Genomic DNA, 24,856 nt, shown 5'->3' with positions numbered 1-24,856 from the left:
TTAATAATGAATTACAGCTTTTATAACATTTTTAAGTGAACACCCAAGCCAATATTTGATAGAACATTGCTTACATGTATTTATAAAAGAAAATTTCGCTTAATGGGGACGAAATGTAACTACAGAGTTTGAATTTTATTTCTCATTATCATTAGACCTCATTTTGTAAATTAACTCCACTTGTTGCACAGTAAATAATTCTAACCCCAGGACAATTAACGGTTAAGACCGCCGTGCCTCACTCACCATAGAAGAATAAACTGATGCTCACGAAAACCTCAGTCTATCTTATTGTCCTTTTTAAGCAGATGATTGCTTTACGTCGTAGTCGATTCTGCAGATGGACGTATATAATATGTTATCATTTCAGCTTTAGCTACTCTTTATAAAAACGAGTTTGTATCTTACGGCAAATCGTTAAGAATCTATTGCAGAACCTCAACACAAGATTGTTGATTGTTAAAGTTTGTCCGCAACTAGAACGAATATACGTACCCAGCCTAGTATACCTTTCGCCACAATTTTCTGTATAGGAGTCTTTACATGTCACATGTCATCACTATTGTAAGGGCTTTCCTATTAAAATCTCCCGAGGTCTCCTCTTCACAGCGCTTTTCTACTCCTTCAGATGCCTTCTGTACGTCTGTAGTACTAGTACCTTCTCCCCTTTTCAACACGTTTTAGTATTTCTCTTATGTTTTATCATAACGCCATGTATATTACACTATAAACATCTGAGATGTCTTTAATTACTTTAATGTTTTGAAATAAGCTAGCTATGATGTGATCGACTTAACAAAATGTTAGAGTTGTAATTGAAAACTACCGTAATGGTAAAGAGATTAATTTTTTACTCACCGAAACTAACCGAAGGCAATACATTCCACGGATACGGCTTGTTAAGGAGTTTGCACCACACTTATACTATCCATATACGATTGAGAAGAGTCTCGTCTCACACGAGAAGTGACATATTTTTTCTCAAGAGCGTTTCTTTTAATATTTGTGAATTAGAGCTATTAGATTTTGATCGGGACATCATTATATCATTTAAATATTGGAATATGTTATATTGACTGAACTAAGTGAATGTATCTTCATGTGAAACTGAGAGAAATTCTAATACAATTGAAGACTGTTAAAGCAATAATTTCTATCATACTTAAAATTAACAAATGTGTCAAATTTCGTATGATTGGAGCTATTTGTTGATTCCATTGATAAAATACTTGTATTATTGACTTATTTACAAGATATATCGTACATTAAACTTGAGCGCATATACAAAGTACATCAGTGTGAGTATTGTACAATTTATAACATTTGCATTATCAGTATTTCATTATTCATCTCACGAAGGCAAAGCACGAAAAACACGAATACATGTATATGTTTTAAGATTTATTTACAAACTTTGGTAAAAAGAAAAAAAAATGCAAATTTTGTAAATAGATATGTACTGAAGACACTTAGAACTCACATCATTCAGTCACCAGACTTATTTATCTTTTTTGGCTCTCGCTTTTTCAAGTTTTTATTCTTTGCAAAATACTTTGTTGCCCACATTCATGTTATATGTTGCCTAATTTATTTTGGTAACTATGAGACATTTTGCGAAATAGCTCATTTTTACCTAAAGATGTCAGAAAATAAAATCAAATATTATTAATCTAAAGTAACGTAACACTAGACCCTAATCAATACTACAGTACTTATCATCATAAACCAGAAGTATCCTGTATTCAGCTTGTATTAAATAATCAAGGCGACTGACACATTTTGGTCTGTCAGTCAAACAGATACAATAAACAAATCTACGATTTCAAACATCTTTTAGGGGAAATTTTCACTTCTGTCTTCTATTTATATACATAAATAATCAAATAGTGGTGAATAGAATCTCTTAATACAAAAACACAAAGGGACTAAACAATATAGAATATAGAATATATATGTAATGGCATTATATATCGTTTTGACTCACGCAAAACAAGCTCCGTTGTAGTTGAATAGAATATTGAAACCCATTTGTATTTAATAAAATATTGATAAGGTATTATGTCATTTATTAACATACAGGTAGTTACATGCCAACATGGCCATATTAATTATTATTGAATAAAGGTTATTACATAACACCTGAAACTTCCGAAAAGGGTCAAAATGAAAGCCATTATCTTTTTTTTCGAATTAGACAGTTTTATAAATAATATCATTTTAATAAAATTTTGTTTAAAAATAGATTGAAAGAGGATTAAAAAACAGGCAAAATTTCACTCCAAGGTTACAAAATGCATATATGTACAAATGAATTGAGTGGCTATTCTATATATAAGTATAGGTTACTTTCAGTATAAAAGACTTAAAAAGGTTGATGCGCAATATACAAACTTACGGATAGTTTCAAATATCAAGGATGTGCAAATATTATGACAAAAGCAGAAAAGAGGAAGGAAGTTTCGAACAAAACTGTATAGTACAAAAAAATCCACTAACGGAAAATAAAATTGTATCACACTAAATCACATTATGCTTTGATTGTAACAATAATATTACAGAAAATGTTTAAATAGCCAATAGCCAATTAAATCGGCTATTGCCACATATTGCACCAATGAAATACAAACTTTGTGAAAGAATACTTTATAAATACATAACATACTCTAGTATTAGAATGAAACTTGGAAAAAAATCAAATTCACACAAATTTGAAATATGCAATAACCACACATAGAATAGGTTTCAAATATTCATCGCACACATTTGAACATTCATTGCTCGAAGCATATTTCATATTCTGCAACCAGCATGGGCATTGTCGGAATACACATACAACATATATTTGTGTTGTATTTGGCACAGAGGGATACAGCTCTATTTCAATGTCAACATGTGCTTCGTAGACTTCACCCTTAAACTATCTTGCAACCAACATTTGTATTATTGGAATACACTCGCCACATATCATTTTAGTGTATTCGGTACTAGCGGAAAACATCTGTATTTCAAAATTCCAGCACGTCTGCCGATTCGATTAATCATTTTCTGAGGCCCAGTATAGTTTGATAAACTTATTTGAAACACTATTTTCATCTTTTGACTTCAATTCAATATCTTATTATGTTGTAATATAAAAAGTATACATGGTCTGCGTCTAAAACAATAAGTGGTGTTTTGGCTCCATTTCTTCCTGAACCCACGCCAATAAACAGCTAATATTTTCTTAAACTTATCGTGTATTCGCTATGTATATCAATTATACAAACACAAATAAATCAAGACGTTCTACCGCCGACAAAGCATACACGATTCCCATCATTTGAACAATAACTGTATCTAAAGTGTATATATGTGTCTAATTAACACAAAATACATATAGATTATATCATTTGTTTTTGCTTTTTGTACATCCGAAATTAGTATTTCATTCCATATATGTCATAGTGCTATGGAGTTTTTTCGGGACGCAATTAATTATTTTTAATATTTTGATCTGGAATTAAAATAAGAAGCTCATACGTGCATTGGTGTAAGGTAAGTAACTTTTGTAACTGAAGAAAAATGCTTATTTGTCTGCTCCCGTCTTTGAAGTGAAAAATACAATTCGTCAGCGTGGAGCATTTAAGTAAATAAATTATATATGATTCAGTTAATGTTTTCCCTGTTTCCTATGTTCAAATAATTAGATAAATTGCATTGGAAATACTACATTATTATTATCATAAAATCTAAACAAAAAATAAACTTACAACCATTCAATCAAAGTTATCTCGTACATTTGTATTTTGACTTTACTCAACGAATATCTATACATTTTCATAGATAGGTAACAAAAGGTATGCGAATGGACATAAACATTTTCCATGTATGTGTACTTCTCGTGCATCATGTTTTTGGAATGATTCTGAGAAATAGATCCCCACGTAGACTTGAGTGAATTTCTAGAGACTGTACACATGGTATATCTTTTATGTTTCCAGTTTTCTTTACCAGCATACGGTTGGTTTGATGAAGGATCTCGACGATACCAAGGCTGAAAAGACCCAATCATATAATGTTTGATGAGGTTGATAAAACCGTACTACACGTGTATGATACAGATGAATAATATAACTCTACAATTAAATAATTTTTAAAATGTGATTAAATGCTGATGATTTTTTTTCTGTTTCATGATTAATAAAAGGTGACGAAGAGAGGATTTATAAGCACATTTTGACACTGTGTGTCTGCGTCTCGATGGCACGTTTATGTTGATTGCACTAATAGCATTATCAAGTTTATATCAAGTACACAGTAACTGAATCCAAGATAAGATCAGAGGAGTTGATTTTGTTGTTATATTTGAAAAAGTTTCCATCGTTATCAGAATCACAAGAGCCATCCCTTATATGGCGTTCTAAATTACTTTTCCTTTATAGGCAGAAGTATCCAAGACCTCAGAGTAGTCCAGTAAATACTTAGGCATACGTAGTACCGCATTTTTAAGTGAATGGACAAAGAAGACACGTATTTATATATCCCTAAAGTTTAGGCGGTAACATGGCGCAACTATTAGAATGAAGGACTATTGGTCTTGAGATACTGTACTTTTGTATACCTGTTACAATTTTCCTCGAGCGTTGTAATAAATGTACTGATAAACCATGACCCCTTCTCTACGTCTCTGTAGGAAACATATCCCGGAGGAGTTGAGTAGCAAATTAGGAAATCCGCTTCGTCTGGCGACTGGTCAGCAGTACTACTGCATGGCGGTGTTGCAGGTGGTGCTTCCGGAGGATCCGGAATCGATGGTGATGATGGCGTCGGTCGTGACCTCGGTTTGAACACGACGGTGTCTGTTTCTATATGCCCTTAGAACAGACAACAAGCCACTTTTAGCAAGAGACGTTATTGATACCTTGTTCTTCTGATAAAGTGATATCTTGTATTTAATACTGTTATTACTTTTTGTTCTTTTTTATGTTTTTTTTCAAATAAAAGACATAAAAAATTTTGGAGATATTTAGTTTGGTCACATTTAACAAGGTTTTCACAGTCCACTGACCATCTTGAGGAAAGCTCGAGTAATTTTAGAATAAATTCGGGAATTTGCGTTACAGCACATTTTTGAGAAAGGCTTAACTATTTTCTCTTGTTAAACCTAACATACCTAGTACTCAGTCAAATTCCTACGATTGTCAATTCATTCCATACTCAGGATCATTTATACGAACAGAATGATTAGGTTTGCCGTATACTGGTAACTTTGGTAAAAATCAAACTTCAATGCTAGCTCATATCTAAATATCATATATTTTCTCAGCGGAACCAGTTGAATTTATCGACAGAAAAAATAAAATACTGATAGTACTCAGAGTCAGGCATGCCTTGTGAGGTAATCCAATATCAAAATGTTCAAATCATTCTCCGTTTACAAAACTTGTGAAGTTTACATATTTGTTTAATGTCTAATGAACCAGAGACACATACATATTTGTTCCTTGATTTTTTAGAAAATAAGGATGTAAGAACACAAAAAAATAGTTCATTGGAAATGTAGATTTTAACTAACCTAACTGCAAATAGCATATCATTGATATACATTATTTACACTTGTTTCATTACATGTAAGCGATGTAAATCAGCAAAATAGAAAAAATAGAAAAACAAACAAACAAACAAAAAAACAAGAGGCCCATGGGCTTTAACTGTCATCTGACTATTCGCACAATACAACATCTCAAACAATAAAGTATTGGGAAACAATTAAGGCAATACAGAGAACTCTTTAATTTGATGAATTTGGCCTTGAATGAAAGTCAAGGTCATTCGTTTGAACAAACGTGGTAGCCCCTCATCCCAGCATGTCACAGGCCCAATAGCAGGTCTCTAGGCTCTTAGTTATTCACAAGAGGTCAGTTAAATATTTCAGCCTTTTTGACCCCTGTTACATTGAATGACAGTCAAGGTCATTCATTTGAACAAACTTGGTATCCCTTCATCGAAACATGTCACAGGCCCAATACCAGGCCTCTAGGCATCTTACATATAGTTATTAAGAAGAAGTCATTTAAAGATTTTAGTCCATACCAGTGACCTTGACTGATGGTCAAGGTAATTCATTTGAACAAATTTAGCGGCCCTTCATCCAAGCATTACACAGGCCCAATATCAGGTCTCCAGGCCTCAGGTTATCCACAGGAAGTCATTTAAGATTTTAGCGGCCCTTCATCCAAGCATTACACAGGCCCAATATCAGGTCTCCAGGCCTCAGGTTATCCACAGGAAGTCATTTAAGATTTTAGCCTATTCGACACCTGTGACCTTGAATGATGGTCAAGGTAATTCATTTGAACAAGCGTGGTAGCCTTCCATCCCAGATGTCACAGACCCAATATCAGGTTGCTAGGCCTCTTAGTTATTCAGAAGTCGTTTTAAGATTTTAGCCTTTTTGACCCCTACGACCATGAACCAAGGCCAAGGTCATTTATTTGAATAAACTTGGTAGTTATTCATCCGAGCATGTCACAGGCCCAATATCAGGTCTCTAGATCTCTTAGTTATTCAGAAGAAGTTGTAAAAGTATTTTAACCAATTTGACCCCTGTGACCTGGAATGGCAGTCAAGGTTATTCATTTGAATAAACTTCGCAGCCCTTCATCCCAGCATTCTGCGACTAAATATAAGTACCCTGAGCCTTTCGATTATTTTAGGAAATGTCGTTTGAATGAAAAGTTTTAATTTTAGTTATCAAAATTTAAGACTATTTACTACACAATTCTGATGTGCTAGGTATAATACTGTCTTCTATATTGAAAAAGACATTTGTCAACTACATGTACATGTCATTGCCTACCAAACACCCGACCCGCATTTATCCGATCTAGGTAGTGTGTGTTTCACAGCCATATTTTAGATTAATTACGCATATGCATGTTCCATTGCTGGAACAGCTACAAAACAATGGCCAGTGCATTTCATTATATTTTATTCAGGGAGGGAAATTCATCAGCCATTTCTTGCCTCAAACAGGACGGATATTTGGCATATTTTTGACAAATACAAATAAATGAAAAGTGAACTTTCCGCACTTGTTTTGTCTTTAATATTCATGAACTTTCCCCAACAATGGAGTGCACTGGGTACACGAAACAACTTTAAAATCACTGAAGAGACGGGAACTATCTCCAGCATTGCTGTGATTTTGTTGAAGGGAGTCGAAGTCTCTTTATCCGAGACGCTTGCTATGCCTTAAGACATGCCTGGCTATAAATGCGTCAATATGCCCCACTTCTAAACGCGTTATGTACATTATTTTTTTTTCTTTTGTTTTTCTTTTTTTGACATTTAACATTTTAACATGAACGGAGTGTGACAACTGATTTCCCCGTTTTTTTGTATCATATGGCCGGGGAGTTGGAGTGTTTGGTGTCATTGGAGACATGTTTCAATGAGATAGCAGTATAAAAATGGCATACCACGACTTTACCGCGTCCTCCTCAAAAATATAACTATTCATGTATGCATTATACTAAATCCGACTTTGAAAAACAAAAACGAGAATGCAAAAACCTGACGTTATCGTGACTTCACAATAGAAACATTGACGTTGCATATTGATTCGGAAAAACAATCCCTTGGAAAAACCATGGAATCGTATGTGTAAATGTATTTTATTTTATCAAGTAGTCTGGAAAATTAATTAAAAGCATTGATGTCACTACTTTTAATCTCATCGGGTTTAATTAAAAAAAGAAGCTTACAATAGACCTATTGCATTAATTTAAGACAGCTTTGGTTTTTGGTTTGTATATTTACTTTCACGTTTGTATATATACAATCACGTTGTATCAACATCTTCACTCAAATATATATATACTAATAAATGCAATTAAATAGCATTTATTCATAAATATGCCTGCAATATAAATGTTAACTGCAAAAGATTTAAGAATCGATGTTGTATTAGATAAGTCTTTACATCATTTGTTGGTTACACAGCTGGTAAACATTTGACATAACTTATTTGTACATTGTATATACTAGTGTTTCTGACGCCTCTTGCTACGTTTGTGATTAACTATGTGGAGATAATAAGTTAGCGCTTGGTAAATGTAAATTGTTCACTATGATTAGTGATTTATACCCAAATTATGTATTAAATGTTCTCAATTGTCTCTAGTTTGTCGGACTTCTGCAGCATTAACATGTCTTATATCATCGTACACCATGCGACCTTACATATTTAGTCTTGTCCTGGGATTAAGTGCAGATTGACATACTATTAGTTTTGAAGGATGCAATGGTGCCATTTCAGAAATCTTACGTTGCCATGGTAACAAAATAGAGGTTTTTGATTTGTCGAAATTGGTATTAATTTTTTTTCTGATTGCAGTGAATACTGGTCATACGGTTTTTAAGGATGCCAACTACAATGGTAGCACCTTTCAAAATCTACATTATCATGGTAAACAAAAATAAGCTTCTACTTGGCTGAAGTTCAACAATTCGATTATGATGACAATTGGAGTATATTGTATCTTATTGCCATGGCACGACTTGGGGGTGAGAATGTCATACAACTGGACAGGCTATTTTTTTCTTCGGTTGTCTTGAAAACCACGTTTGATTAATTATGCCGTGAGTGACAGTCCCTCCCTCCCCCTGTGTGAGGTCATTTGTTTACATTTTTGAAGGCTGATCCCAAGGACGCAATCTCGGCAGTCTTCAGTTGTATAACATGTCTGGGGAATTAAATGTTGTTTTTGTAAAAAAGAATTTTTTTAACAATCTTTCACTATTTTATTACCATTTTATAATGAGCTAAAATGATATTCTGCATCATGTTGCAGATCTAGGTGGTTCGAGTCCCCTGCATTACAGAAGACCACATGGGCTGCAATAAATATTATTGAAATATAAATGCACGGGTCTTACTTCCTTGTGGTACAGATCCTTGACACGCCTGGATGAAGAACATCTTTGGTTTCCCAGCAAGTGAAACACATTCGCTAGCGATAAAATAACTGCGAAGTTGTCCCAAATCAAAATGTTTTCCATTTACATCCAACAGTTTCCCATCTCTGCCATGTGTGAGAATGAATATCGCAATACAATCGAAATTTCTAAGGTCAATATCAGATGCGAGGCGCCGATGCCTACCCTCTATCACTTCGATTGTACATTCATTGTCATTGAAACGCTCAACGTCGAAATTCAGCCCTCGAAAGGTATATTCAATTCGATCTGTGAAGAATAGAAAGTACAAAATCTTACTGCAAACAACTTGATTTATCACAGTAACACAAATATGGGAACAAAAATCACATAATATATGCTGTTTTCCTGTGACAAAGACAATAATGCAAATAGATATTAAGGATTAACATACGCTCATTTTCGCTGGATAAAGAATGACATGAACGATTCTCTCTATCAATGCAGAGTAAATTAAATCAAACCTGCATCAACAGAAGAACCTCTTCGGTCTTCCAATGTGAGGTTTTCGGAATGACTTCGGGAACGGTTGAATTTTTCAATGTTGAATATAAGGGCTTTGCCTGGAAAAGCATTCATTAATATTTTCATTATTATTTTTAATGAAAATAAAACCTCGATTCTACATTAAAATCGATATAACTAGCAGATGATATTACAAAATTGAAATAAAAATTATAAGGAACAAACAACCAACGAAAAAATCGCATTTCTGTGTATAGAAGATGGAGAGTAGGATGCTTTTTGGACAGATCGACCAGTATTATATATACAGTTGTAATGAAGCTCCAGCATCCTTTATTCACAGGTAGTGTTGGTGTAAATTTGGTATGTCTAGTTGTGCTTTACGTCTTAATTTCATGCCATAGAAATGAACAGATTGACCATATGCACTAGAACTCTTATACTGGCACTACGGTCTATAGAAAGCAATTCGTTGGTTTTTAGATTAGCCCTTTCAAGATTTTTGTCATATAGAATCACGAGATATACAAAGCACTGGTTAATCACGGTAAGAATACCTTGTCTCATCCGGTAGACTTCATCCCCCACCTTTTTCGCAGGTTGTTGTTTTGTTCTATGGTATTTAGGTATCGTACTGGAGTCTAAAAATAATTGTTTGTACATGTTATCACAGAATATCATGTTATTTCCTATTGTGACATCAAAGACAATTAATTAATGTGCTGCGCGGAATTACCGTATAATAACTTAAGTAAAGAATATGTATTGTTCAGGTATATTTTAGACGCATACTTAACAACTACTTTAATCTATTATATTTTGTAAAAGTTCCTACTTTTCCCCCCTTTTTTCTATTTTGTCGAACGCATTTAGAGGTAAGGCAATGAAGACAAAATACGAATCAAGAACATGCCATAAAATGATGATTTGAGTCACGAAGATTTCATGAAAAAGATGATTTTTTAAGTATTTCTCATGGAGTGCATATTACAAACACTTCTACAAATTGACACATCTGTTTGTCTCTTGCTTCTTGCGATCAACAGATTTATTTTGTATTTAGAAAATATGGCAAACCTACCTCGGGTTTCTTCTCTGTCCTGTCCAATCTCGACCACTTTCGCAACAGTGTCTATGTCATAGTAATAAACGATTAACGTTAATGTCAGTCTTAATATAACGGTATGGCATGTTACATTGGAAACAGCGTCATTCTACCCACCGTTGTAATTCAGCGTAACGATTAATCCTTAAAAAATATACTTACACGCAAGTACGGGTGTCCTTGCTTTCTTTAAGCGTGAATACATGTATAATACAATATCGTTTAACCATTTCATGTCTGTAAATGTTTACCATAAGTAATGAAATATATAAAAGAGACACGTTTAACGTTTGATTTACAATTAACCATTCTAACATGAGGCTTTTATGATAAGTTAATTTATATACAAAAATAAAATCGGCCTTTCAGCACAGCCGTCCCTTGATTTATAACTTTGAGTTCAAAAATGTAATATGAGGATGTTTTGATTTAATTTAACGACATAAAGTTCCCTAAAGAGAGATCTGTTCAGTTTTAACGTGTATTATAAATAGAAGTATAAACGTGCAAATGGAATTTTCGAGGGTATATCTAAAGTTTATTCATTACAGATAAAAACGCGAAATCACTTTAACACACATACTCTTAATAGCGTATACATTACAAAAAATGAAAACTATTTCATATAGAGTTATGTAATCTAATTTTAGTAGCCTATCATGCAACATTAAAATGTCAGATTTGACCATAAGAATAGCACTTTAAGAAGATACTTAAGTCAATATAATGTATTTACATATTTACCATTAGCTTTATCTGAGTTTGCTGTGTTGTCATTGTCTGTCTGCCATATTGTGTCAACGATTGAATCATTATCTGAACAAAGAGAGGCATTTTAGGTTAAAAACAACATTTTCGCCACACAGTGCCAACATTTTATATTCTTATTATTTTTTATTATAAAAAAAACATGAAAAGAAACTGAGAACGCTATCACAAAACCTATAACAACTGACTATTTTATCTAGTATAAAATAGCCACGTATACCTGCGATTTGCGTGATCAAGGACTCTACTGTTCCCTCTGCTTGACTTGAAAGGAGCCTCTCATTCAAACCTGTAAATAAGACATATTATGAGTACATAAAACACAAGAAAAGCTCTGGTTTCTCAAAGATGCATATATGTTAGAAGTTTATTTTCAAAACCTTGAAAATAATCATATTTCTCATTCTTTCTTTTACTTCATTTTTATTCAATGCGAGTTTAGATATACGATTACCAAACACAATGTGGGCAGCATTTAAAATCAAATGTTTATCTTTTTGACTTAACATAATAAAGGGCCGCCATAGCCGAGGTTTTTAGGTGTTCTGACCCATTACCATTGACTCTCTACCTCTTGGTTGTGAGTTCGAAACCAAGTTGGGGTAGCTATACGGTACTTTGGCATTCATTCACGTCATCAACTCTACACATCCTTATATTGACTGATAAATAGGACATAACACAAAATAAATTAACTCAATTAACATTGTTGATATACCTTGGGTTATTTGCGGTATGTGTGTGTCCTCAGTGATTGGGTTATGTTCAGCTTTCTGTGAAGCTTGTGCATCTTCACAAATGAAAAAAAGACGTTTAAATAATGCCTTCAAAAAGTGGTAAGTAAGGTGATATCATTTAGATATTGCACACAATAGTTTAATAATTTATTGATAATGAACATTACATAAACCTGCAAAGCTTATATTTCATTTAATTTCGAGTTTGTAAACTCTTTTTAGGTAACTGTATGTCTATCTATAACCTTCTGGGGTCTTTTGATTGGTCGAGATTTTTAACTTTGGCCCACAATACTTTATTTTCAATGGTTTGATGAGGGAAGAAAATGACACTTAAGCATGCCTACATATAGTTCGACAACGAGTAGTTATCTAGATCAGTCTTTATAATCAAATTGATATAATATATTTAATTTTATATCAATGAGTTTCCATTTCTGCTTATGAAGATATCGCTAAACTTTATTTTCATATATCGGCAAATGTTGTTTATCCTGCTTGTGGATGAAAAGCAAAAGGCACAGAGGGCCTGTATCGCTAAACTGGTTTGTAATGCCAAATAATTATATAATGTTTTGAATATAATATAATTGTTTCTTTTCTGAACGAATTTAAAGATTTACCTCTAATTTCCCTATTGGGCCCCACTCTTTCTGTTCCAGGGGATCAGAGCCAAAATGTATACATACTCTATTCCCCTTCCCCCAAGAATGTTTCTGGCTACATTTTGATGCCATATATGCATAACTTTATAAATAATAGCGATTAAAGGAATTATCTCTATTTGGCCCTTTGGGTCAGATGAGCTCAAAATCCAGATCCAACAACCACTCGTTGTGTAATCTCTATATCCCGCATTTGAATATTTACCTTGTGCGCCATATGTGCTTTCTAAATTGCCCTCGTCTACAGTGTCCCATACTTGTACTACATTCGGAATATACCCTGAGTAAAGTAAAACATTACTTAAGTTGACATTATCATCACCGAGCTGCTAATTATTTCTTTCATACAACATATTATATTTCAAATAAAGCAAACGTGCTAAAAGAAAATGTAAAAACATTCAATAATTTGATAATGTTATTATATAAAAATATACCCGCAATTTGACTGATAAAGGACGCTTTCGTTTCATCTGCTTCACAAAATCGTCTCTCAGTGAAATCTGCAAATAGATAAAAAAAAAAAAGATCATCGAGCAAAAGTTCAAAGGTTGCATACCTTAATACTTAATTCCATGTATTCTAAGCACATATTTGTTGACATGGTTATGCGGCAAAGTAGAGCACACCGAATAGGGAATACATGTAAATTTATGTTTTAAATCTGTTTCTATCTAGTTATAGGTATCTTAACGCTTTCTGCATGCGGGTTGTGTTAATATCATTTGTCAGATATATATGTGTAAGAGTTATATACAAATCCGTAGAATCATACTCCTTTGTTGGTCAAACTCCTGACAAACTTGGATAAAAAACAGCTCTGGCTTCCTTGCAGATGTAGAATTTGCTCTGAAACGCTTTCTAAGTGGAGCTAAATCAAAAAAGTTTCCATGTGCATCTCTAAGTTGTCCATCCCTGCCATGTGCAATAATGATTATCAGGACGCAATCAAAATCCCCATGGTCAACTTCAAGCGCAAGGCGAATGAGTCTTTCATCTATCTTTTCAAATGTGCAATCAGTAATATGCTCCACGTTGAAATTCAGGAAACGAAGTTTATTTTCAATGTCATCTGAAGGTAGAAAAAGGTCAAACTAAACAAACGGGTATTATTGTGTTATTATATGACAATTATGTTACAATACCGAAACAGACATTATCATTTCATAGTAAGTATCAGTACCCATTTATACTTTAAGCTAGAATCCAAAAATATTTCTTAATTTTGCTTAAGTGAACAGTTTTTCATGGTTATATTTTTACATAGATTTTCGAATACACGATTTATGTATATTATATCTTAATACCAATAAGGGACCAAAATATATATAAAGGTCAGAAACTACGTAGCATTACATGTTTTTCAATCATGATGCAAATTCAAACTTATGTCAATTTATTTCGATTGCGTAATAAGTTAAACAACTTATACAAGTTACTTTCGATAGTCTGGATGAAAACGAGGGATCTTAGAATGGGAGGAAACCGGAATGCCAGGAGAAAACCCACGTGATCACCTGACCTTTTCACGTCCATGCCCGGGAGTGAACCCCGGCCGGTTAGGTGAAAAGCGAGTGACTTAACCACTACACCACCCGATCAACCAATATTTATAACATGGTATATATAATACCTGCAACATATGGAGAGTCAGTTCTGTTCCTTGACGTCTGTTCAGTTAGGTGGCTTCGGGAATGGTCGAATTTCTCAGTGTTAAATATAACGGCTTTTCCTAGAAAATAACATTACGTACTATGAAAAGAAATTGATTTGCAGAAAATTATAGCAATATAATTATTTTCATTTCTTTTTATACTAAGGCCGACTTTCTGATTGGCAGATTCGTTTTCTTCATACTTCTATATTTACATTTTCAAGGAGGAAAAGGTCGAGAATGGTGCGAAAACAATAGAGACGTCGATGTTGTGTATTGATTTGGAAAATATAATCCATTGGAAAATCAATGGAAGTTTATCATTTTATCAAGAAGTCTGAAAAACTAATTATAAGTATTGATGTCAATATCTTTTTTTCAATTTCATAGGGATATGAAATAAATTTTGATTAACACAGTTTACAAACTAATTTAATTCATACCCCGATGAAATCGAAAAAATAGTGGCACAAATGCTTAGTTACGATTCTGTATGAATTTTTAAGAATCTTTTCCATGATGATAAGAATAATAGTGATTTTAAAAGGAGTGAAAGCGGTCAATCGTCGTTTATATAAAACTTTAAAACATTACAACAGAAACGTGTCTGGCCAAATTTCGTTGATATCAGTAACCTAAACAACAAAAACGCTATATAGTCAGATTCAACATTTGTGAAAGAAGAAATAACAGAAAAGACAAAGGCCTAATGATACTTTGTATATTATATTGGAGCAACGTCAGCGGATCAAACCCTGTCGTACCTTGTACGCAAGGTAATGCTTCAGGTTTGCTGAGGAAAAGCTCAGGAAAGGATACAAAGAGAGTGAGAGAGTGATAGTAACCGCTGGGGTTTTTAGGTTTTATATATGAACCATAAACGTACATATTATCAAAAAACAAAATGATTTTGGACAGGTTATCAAAATGATGATTATTCGCATCCGTAGTGATTGCTATGTTAACGACATACAGACAATAAAGTAGTGGTGATATTACATGTATAGCAACAAGAGATCCCAGAGGGTTCTTGGCGCCCACCAAAGAATGATCTACGTCTGACAATGGAAAGAGGGATGTTTTCTCTGCTTTTCAAACTTTTACGACATATGCAATTTAAGAAAGATCCTTTCAGTACTCTCTGAGATATATAACAATAAAAAACTTCAATTATCAAAATCCAAAATGGCAACCTGTCGGCCATTTTGGTAACCGATCGGTCCAAAAATGCAATATGCACAACTTAGGTCCTAGGGGAATCTACATATAAAATTTGAGATCGCTTCAGTACATTCTGAAAGATAGCAGTAACAAACTTCAATTATCAAAACCCAAGATGGTGACCTGTCGGCCATCTTGTTGACCAATCAGTCCCAAAACGTACTATGCATAACTAAGGTTCTAGGGGAACCCACATATAAAATTTGAGACAGATTGCTTCTGCACTTTCTGAGAAAAAGCGGCAAGAAGCTTCAACTATCAAAATCAATAACGGTGACCTATCGGCCATTTTGTTGACCAATCGGTCCCAAAATGCAATACAACTATGTACAACTAAATCCCTAAGGAAACATGCACGTGAAATTTGAGACAGATCATTTCAGTACTTTCTGAGAAATAGTGGTAACGAACTTTAACTTTCAAAATTCAAGAGGCTGCCTGGCGGCTATCCTGCTGATCGATTGGTCCCAAAATGCACTATGCACAACTAGGGCCCTAGGGAAACCTACATATGAAAGATCCCTTCAGCCCTTTCTGAGAAATAGCGATAACAAGAAATGTTAACGAACGGAAGGACGGACGACGGACCAAGCGATTTGAATAGCCCACCATCTGAGGATAGTGGGCTAAAATATACATACCGCTAAAATATGAGTTCATATAAACGAAACAATTTATATTGAAAATACCCATATACTTAAGATGTTCCCTACTCTTTTCTCTATCCAGCAGTACAGTAATGTTTAGAGGTTTGGTTTCTGAAACAAATGACAAAATATGGAATTCTCGAATGGTAGTAAATTTTGGCGTAAGAATTTGAAATATATTTCATATGAAAATTGCATGATACCGAATATTAGCTTTCAAGCAAAACTTCTGCTATTTGAAAGACAAATAGAAAAAGATAAATAATATGTTACTTAATATATGTTAATAAAAACTCTCTAACCAAAATGACAAAGGAATGTTCATAATGACCTTAATACACATCAAACTATAAAAATAATGGTTCAATGGTTAAGACAACAATATTGACATTTCGATATAGGACGTTGATATTATCAAAGACACGATGATTATAACATTATCAAAATTACCATCCTAGTAGCACTGAGTTCTCGTCATACAACGAATGACGTTTGTTTATTGCATCCATCCAGTATTGAATAAAAGATTTCAGTACATATTGGAAATACATTAACCTTACATGTAAAAAGAAAATAGAAATATTAATAATAAATAAAGTATTTGCAAGAAACACATATGATAAACATTTTTTTTATTCTTGATTAAGCATTCGTTTCATAAAGTTTACAATGTTTTGTTTACCTGACGTTAACAATACTGAAAAGCGATTCTTTTTAATTCACACATTTTTCACTATCATTATCGCGACAATCAGATCTATGATATTATATGTATTTCAATTCTATTCTTTACGGTCTTTTAAGTTTTATATTTTGTTTTCAAATACTATCTGTCTAGATTCTGGCATCATCAATGGTTCTAGAATGTTCTATTGTATACTTGCATTAATAATTACCTTTGGTCTCTTCTCTGCAATGTCCAGTCTCGATCACTTTCGGTACAGTCTCTAACAAAAATAACTTTGGTTTTAAGACATTCGAGGGGGTAGTTACCTTTTATTCAGTAATGACTTATATTACATTAATTATTACGGTAAAACATAAAGGACAGTTACATGTCTAGTAAAACTTGTACATTTAAAGAAAATATAGAGTGTCATCTAAAGCATTACCATTTAAAGTACATCGGTTCGGTCTCTCAATTTTAAAACATCAGTATTTTTGTTCTATTTTGTCAAAGCGCTATATGGCATTGTATTGTGGATGGATTTTACATATGTAGGTATATTTTTAAAATCTTGTAAATGCCTATTTTAAATCAAATGATCAAATTGGCAATGTCACAATATATCGTATAAACTCATGCAGCATTACAATGGATAGTTATGCAATCTTACCATGTAGATACTTTAATACGCTCTCCGTATTATCCTCATGTTTCCTCAATTTTTCTTCAACGTCTGCAACATGTCCTAGGTAAAGTAAGGCAATATTTAGCTTAAAAGTGTGCGCTCTGACATTTTCGTTTTTTTTAAATCGATTGAAAAATCTCTGTTACATATAACATAGTTATTTGCCCTTTCAATTATATATCGAATGCGACGTTATCAGTTTGTGTGAAAAATACGTCGTTTTCCCTGCAAAAATTACATTATACTTAAAATGCTCATTTAAGAGTTATGGTGGACCATCATTACTGAATAATTTACCAGAAGATTTTCATAAAACTCAATTTTTTAATATTCTAGTATGAATGCAAAAAAATAGATTTGCATCTTGCATTCATTTTAAATCCATTCATCATTTTGTTCTTTATTTTCTACGACTATGATTTAAAAAAAAATAAACTAAATCAACTTTAATTAATGTTATGTACATGTAGCATATAATCTATCAATTTTAATTTTTGCCATAATTAAATATACATAGTCTGTATCCACTTTCTTTATATATCCTTTTTTTATGTCGACCACTAGGAAGACGAGTCTTTTTTTAAAGTGTAATCGACTTGAGATAAAATAAATTACTACTAATATATTATTACAAGCTAACCGAGACAGATTTCTTCTGTAATACCTTAACGTCACTGATGCTCTTTTCAACTTGCTATAAACGAAATCTTTATTAAATCATCGATACAATACATAACAATGCGTTTTGGTTTAAAATGTGTCTTCATAGTCATTTTAAAATCGAATGACAGCGAAGGTCATTCCTTTGTACAAACTTGGTAGTCATGCATGCTATAGGGCATGCATCAAGTAAGCATATTGGCCACCTTTGTCTTCTGGAATTACAACTGACTGTATGTATTGAGTGTTATTGTACCTGAAATATCGCGTTACACTTATGATAAAGTACACAATAGATTAATTAACCAGATCCAGATTTAATGAAAATTGGCAGATAATTATCAAATTAAAATAGAATGATAATTTTAATGCTTAAAATAATAAGTATGTTTGTTTTTGGCAAAATTGCTTTAACAAAATGTATGTACAATGCTTCTTTTGTAGTATACTGAGGCGGAAATACATTTCTTATTCGTTCTATTTAATTTCACAATGAACTTCCACCAGTTTTGTGATGTTGCCTGCTGTGATAGGATAATGAAATTTAAAGTTAGCGATAAAAATATAGAAATTATGTTCAGAAATTACCATATCGTAAATAATAAAAAGCAATGTTATCATATTTCAATATGATGTTTGTCTTAACAATTATAAAGTAAAGAAATGAAAATAAACTGTTTCTAGCAACCAAATACAAATTGACAGTATTTATGCGATGTGGAAAAAAGTGAATTTAAACTTTTTGTTTATTTTTATTCATGTACAACGTATTCACACTCTGTCTTTGGTAACAACAATCAATCGGAAGTAACAAGCCATATAGACTATGAACGTGTATATAGGGATGTAAAAGAGTATACCTGTAGCTGTCGTAATGAGGGATGCGTTCAGCTTTTCAGCTTCACGCAAATGGAGCCGTTCTTTAAAGCCTGTAAACAGACACCAAAATATACCGCTATATTAAAGGTACCCATATTCCATAATTCCGTAATTGGTTCCGACACACATGCATTTAAATATTTGAAACAATCAACTACGATATCTCTGTCTTACCCAGGAAAAGACAGCCTGCACGCGTAGAACATATTCGCGAGATCAACCGGGAGTTGTAAAACGTAATATATATGCAAATAAACATTAACCTGTGCAGTCCAATTGGACAATCTTTGACCCCGTGCTCATGCTTCATTCGCATTCGACTTTGACCTAATGATCACCGCAATCAGAAGTCCACATGGCTTCACATATTTGGTTGGTGTTTATCCGATAAAATACCTTTTAAATTGTTTTGATACCGCAGGTGTTCATATTGCTTTGACTTCGAATATTTCAAAACAATTAAGATTCCTGTTGTACTTTTTTAAACTTTTTTTTTCTTTCTTTTTTTTTTTTGGGGGGGGGGGGGGGTAAAGGGGCAGAAAAGGGATCATTCCTTACCTTGATGGTAGGACAGGAAAATATCTATCCGAAGAAGAAATTCACAACTGTCTTACCCAAGACATGCCAAATGCTAGACTGTCGTAAATCTCCTCCGTAGGGAGAGACATATTATTCTCTTACCTCAGACAGGTATATCCGCAATTTTAACAATGTCAGATTTTTCTGTCTCGCCCCAGGGTAAAGACAAGATACACGAGATCTTTGCACGTGAGATACAAAGTGGACACAAGGTAAGAGGGAAAAAAATAATTCAACCTCTTACGGGTAAAGTCGGAGATTTCAACCCTCCGGATAAGATTCTTTAGCTGTCAAAAACTCGGTAGTGCCTTGTGTTACACAACTTAAGAATCTAACCCCTAGTGTTAAGATTCTCCAGTCTCATCCCAAAGGAGATTAATAGAATCTTACATGAGTCTGTGAAGTGGACAGGGATATCTCAACCCGAGTGAAAGATTTTTGCCGGTCAACCCGAGGCTTGCCGAGTGTTGACGGCCAAAACCTTTCACGAGGGTTGAGATATCCCTGTCCACTTCACAGAACCATGTTTGATTCTTTTTCTCCCATACTTAGTAAAAAAAAGATGAAATTCCACTTGAATTCCAGGTTTTCATCGCACCATTACCGCAGGAACGTCGTTATGCGTCTACAATGCGCGCTGCAGTTACGCCGCATGTATTGATGACGTCACGTTATTGTCTAGCGCGTGTGAGCTGTCTTAGACCCCTATAGAGATATGTTTTCCCTAGCAGCCACGGGATACCCCTGTGAAGTATGGGAGAAAAGAGATTCTGTTTATCTATCAGTATATATAATTCAACGACACGAACATGCACCTGATATTTTCCTGGAGTGTTTTTTCCATGATTTTATACCAAGTGTTTCCATTGGCTCCAAAAGTGCCTCTTCCAGTGTATCAGGTTTTAAATCCCCTCCCTCCATAAGTAAATTAAAGAAGTCAAGTATCGTGGATACTTTTGACAGTCTTCTCTTGGAAATATTAGTTGCAATATTTTTGAGGTGTGGAAGGTCATCCTCGTCAGTGAGTTCATCAGCTATATGCACCAGTAAGGCTCTGAAGTCATAAAAAGATTAAAAGATTTTATACTCTTACGCGTTACCCGGTTTTCTAAGTCTTTATATTAAAATAGCATTTTATTTGTTCAGTTGTGCAGAATTACTGTAAAACAATGTTCTTTACTATATTTCGCGATTTTCATTTCAAAACAAGTTTGCGAAGATAAACATTCGCGGAATTTTTCCTATCAATATAAGTGATGTAGATATTAATGCGCAGAAATCAACTTTTCGCGAATTTATTTTGATTACGGAATTCGCGAATTTCAAAGTAAATCGCACACGAAAGAAAGTATGTTCATAAGTGTTTAAGACAAATGTCTATGCGCATAATTTACTGCATAGAAAGAGATAAATGACAACAATTAGGTGACTCACCGAAACTCATCTAAACGAGTCTGCTCGAGATCACCAAGGTTTTGTATGATTTGTGAAAGAGAAGCCTCATTTGAACATCCATCAATCAATTTTTGGGCAAGATCTTTTCTACCAACCCGAGCCAACCCTTCCACTACATGTTCGTCATATCCATCTGTAGCTATTTCTGATAGTATTGTTGAACCTTTCGTGTCTTCATGCATTTTTCGAGTCGAAACGACGTCATGAAAGAGAAATTCCAATGCATGGATATCGTAAGAGGAGAGTTTACGTTCAATGCCTCTTAGCTTTGATATTCTTTTTGCTTTTTCAACATCCATCCTATATAAAAAAACCAATAACATATTACAATTATTTAAACAGTACGAATGTATCAGGATTTTCGGCTTCTTAGCCATCCTCAGGTGGATGTAAACAAAAACACATATAAATACATGTAACATAGAACCAAGTTCAAGACTGGATTTTACACAGCTGATTTTTTGTTTCCATATAACTGAGGATGACCAAGAGGCAACAAATTTTGAAAAGAAGAGATTTTTGCACTGTTGAACGATAGTTTGAAAATATATTACAATTATAATGAGTTGTTTACAGATACCACATTCTAAATCAAACGTAAACAGTGATGTGAATCATAAACAAATTAAAGTTTACTATAAGGTGATGATAATTCCATGGACAATGAGACCCATATCACACATTTACAGTGACTGCCAGTTTATTGATGAGCAAAGAAACCCTAAATACTTGTATATATCTTACCAAACAATTTGGGGGAAAAACGGAAAAAGTTTGTATATTTATTTGGTTGCAGCGACACAGGTGAATTTCTCGGATACCTTAAAGGAGTAGTAACTTACGAATGTTACCTTATGATTTTACTTTTATTAACCATATAAAATGCACCTTTACATTAAACTAGTCTTCCAGATAATCGGTCCAAAGTGACACCCATCCAATTGCAATGGAACATGTGTCTAAACAACTTGTTTTACTGATGTATTATAATGGTTTGTCTCAAATTGTATATCAGTAGCAATGCTACATAAATGATTCTAACAGAATCACGACGGAGTGCTGAAAGTTGTAATTTGTTCAGCCAGTAACCTGTCATTTAGACAGAATAAACATGTATTCACGACTGTCGCATGTAAATCACACATACATGTACATACACATACATCATGTATGTGTTTATAACATACATCATGTATGTGTTTATAACATATTTCAAGTGCCCAAATTGAAAGTATAAAATATGAAAATAACATTTCGCTGAAATTTCATTTGAAAAGTCATTAGAACACTTACTTCTATTAGATAAAAACTATGCGTCGTGCTTGCAACTGCTCAAATACTGTCTCTTTGACACTGGTAGGATGTTTACTTCTTGGAAATGCTTCGCTTGACTGACCTGGTATTTATACCTGTTACGTACGTTGTTCTTATCTGTTTTATAATATGCACGGGTCTACACATTTTACTCACACAGTCTTAACATTAAAAAACCCTCGTCTCGTTTAAATACCCATTTTAGCAAGATAATGTAGATACATTGTTTCAAATAAATAATTGAAATCACTGTGTGATTTATTATTTTTGTAGTAAGAAAAGGATATTTCTACTTTATGATCAACATGAGCAACACAACTCAAACTCTATTTTTAAAATAGCAATTCCCCTCCCTATCTCCAAACACTATTCGTATTGAAAGGAAGTTGGACATCTAGTACATTTGAATAGAGTTGAACACATCCATCTCTACGACTTGCTTTGATAAAAAGGACAGATAACCGCCTATTTTTATCTTGATAACTACTATCCATGCACTAATGATTCTACTATGAGTCATATACTAGTATTTTACAGGCGATGCTACATAAATGATAAAAAAATCACAATGTAAATTATTATTAATTCATCTCATATACTTACTACATAATTTCGGATCTATGGAAAAATGTTTTGGCTATGAATTTATTAATATTAATTAGATTAACAAAAATATCGCTGTTAAAATTTGAAAATACATGTATTAATATTAAATTGTGCTAATATTGACGATCGCTAAATATCTTTGTTGTCTGGAAAAGGGTATCATATTAAACTACTATGATTATACGCATTTAGTTAATAATATGACGTGTGCATGTATTTTTATTGGTTTAATGTGTGTTTGCTTGTTTGATTAATTAACGTCCTATTAACAGTTATGGTAATGTAAGGACGACCCCCCCATCCCAAGCAACACACCTCACCCGGTGACATTTTACTGACAACGACAAACCAGTCGTCCTACTTCATATATGCAAAGCGCAATGCCGGAGCAGAAACTTTTATAGACCTTGATGTGTCTCTGCCTCGGGACAGAACCCAGAGACTACGTCACAGGGGCGAGCGCTCAACAGAAGGCCAAAAGTGAGGTGGTGTCAAGAGAGATGTTAGGAAGAATAGAAAGAAATGAACAGATAAGATCCTAAATTCAGTCACATCTTACGATTATGCAATAGAAAGAGTAGGGAGAGCAATTCTAACGTCTAATCTGCAGGATTTTGGTTTAATTTAATCATGTTTGCTTGTTATGTTATGTGTATAATGTTTTTACATAAAAATTTCTCTGATTTTATATTTCACATCGCTATTGATAAGTTATTTATCGGCTAGTTCCTTACAGCTAAGATAATTACCAATTGGGTAATGTAGACTGCGTAACATATTCCGACTCTAGCACAGCTGTAATGTTTTCCGGTTGAAGGTATCAACAAAAGGTCAAGATACACAAAGATGCAGATATTTAAAAAAAATGCTTTAAGAAATAAAGGAGACAATGCTTTCTACCCTGGACCGTTCTGAAATGACTCTAGCATTTAATAGGACATAAAAAGTAATATAAGCTTATACCCAACAAGGATTTTTAAATTGTATTGACTAATTTTGATTCAGATCTTTATGGTTATTTGGATTTGCAGGACATGTTGATCAAAGGACAGCTTGAATTGATGGTCGTAACCTCCGAGGCATCCTGATATTACGTACCCTGGACTATCTCATAGTAAAGCTGGAGACAACAGAACAGGTAATTTAGTCGTTTGACGTACATCAAAAGAGCCGTATAACGGTACACTGTGGCTGACTGTGTGGCTTTGAAATTGGACGTCGCTCTCGCTATAGTCTTCAAAGAAAATCATTGCCTGCCTGTGATTGGTTCAGATTTTTTTCTTCTGAGCTGCCTCCAGATTTACTATGAGATCGTTCAGGGGTGAAGATAACGTCTGTTATAGTAACCCCTTGAGTATCGAAGTTGCCTCCAAGGTGTACAAAAGTTCTACAATTCAATAACTAAATAGAGGATTGAGTATTTTATAGATATATCAGAAGATAATTCCTGATATTTTATAAAAAAAAATAAATGATCTTTATAAATCCATTACTGTTAGTTTGCCATATTATAGATTACCTAAACTGAAAGTAAAATAGTAAAATGTTAAAACGGTGATAGGTATGAGTTATCATACTTCATATGAATTTTGTAAATGTTCTTTGATGAAAATTAATGGATATAGCAGGTACATGTACTTACTTTTCTCTGTGGATAAACGTAAGTGTAATGGGCCTTATTAGAGTATTCCTCAAAGGTTATCCTACACGAACAATCTAGGAAGTAAATTATCTTTTTGCGATTTCCCATGATACCTTGTAAACGTATCA

General features: G+C 33.6%; 1 protein-coding gene across 3 annotated transcripts; it reads right to left on the bottom strand.

Annotated features, from left to right (window-relative positions):
• Nucleotides 1-1,388: 1,388 nt before the first annotated feature.
• LOC138333952 (uncharacterized) lies at nt 1,389-24,856 on the bottom strand. 3 transcript variants are annotated; one of them, XM_069282654.1, is made up of 19 exons: nt 24,729-24,856; nt 21,146-21,466; nt 20,527-20,765; nt 19,114-19,182; nt 17,579-17,653; nt 17,138-17,188; nt 16,284-16,352; nt 14,353-14,451; nt 13,495-13,791; nt 13,157-13,222; nt 12,036-12,107; nt 11,538-11,606; nt 11,294-11,365; nt 10,526-10,576; nt 10,002-10,085; nt 9,444-9,542; nt 8,920-9,228; nt 4,601-4,853; nt 1,389-4,033 (listed from the first exon to the last, which is right to left on the bottom strand). In XM_069282654.1, exons 2-19 carry the CDS (start codon nt 21,463-21,465, stop codon nt 3,886-3,888), a joined length of 2,442 nt encoding a protein of 813 aa, XP_069138755.1. In that variant the 5' UTR covers nt 21,466; nt 24,729-24,856; the 3' UTR covers nt 1,389-3,885. The 3 variants fall into 3 exon arrangements, with proteins under 3 accessions (XP_069138755.1, XP_069138776.1, XP_069138765.1); XM_069282675.1 differs by having other exon boundaries at nt 16,308-16,352; XM_069282664.1 differs by lacking the exon at nt 24,729-24,856 and adding an exon at nt 22,460-22,602.

The sequence above is a fragment of the Argopecten irradians genome, chromosome 1 (assembly GCF_041381155.1).
Source record: "Argopecten irradians isolate NY chromosome 1, Ai_NY, whole genome shotgun sequence".
Lineage (NCBI taxonomy): Eukaryota > Metazoa > Mollusca > Bivalvia > Pectinida > Pectinidae > Argopecten > Argopecten irradians.
This window is presented reverse-complemented; position numbering and strand designations above follow the sequence as displayed.

Excerpts from the sequence above, each read along its gene's own strand:
- LOC138333952 (XM_069282654.1), bottom strand. The coding sequence starts at position 21,465 with ATGGATGTTGAAAAAGCAAAAAGAATATCAAAGCTAAGAGGCATTGAA. Across the intron at positions 19,183-20,526 it reads ACACTCCAGGAAAATATCAG|GCTTTAAAGAACGGCTCCAT; the intron begins GTGCATGTTCGT and ends GTCTGTTTACAG. Across the intron at positions 10,086-10,525 it reads GGACAGAGAAGAAACCCGAG|ACTCCAGTACGATACCTAAA; the intron begins GTAGGTTTGCCA and ends AATTATTTTTAG.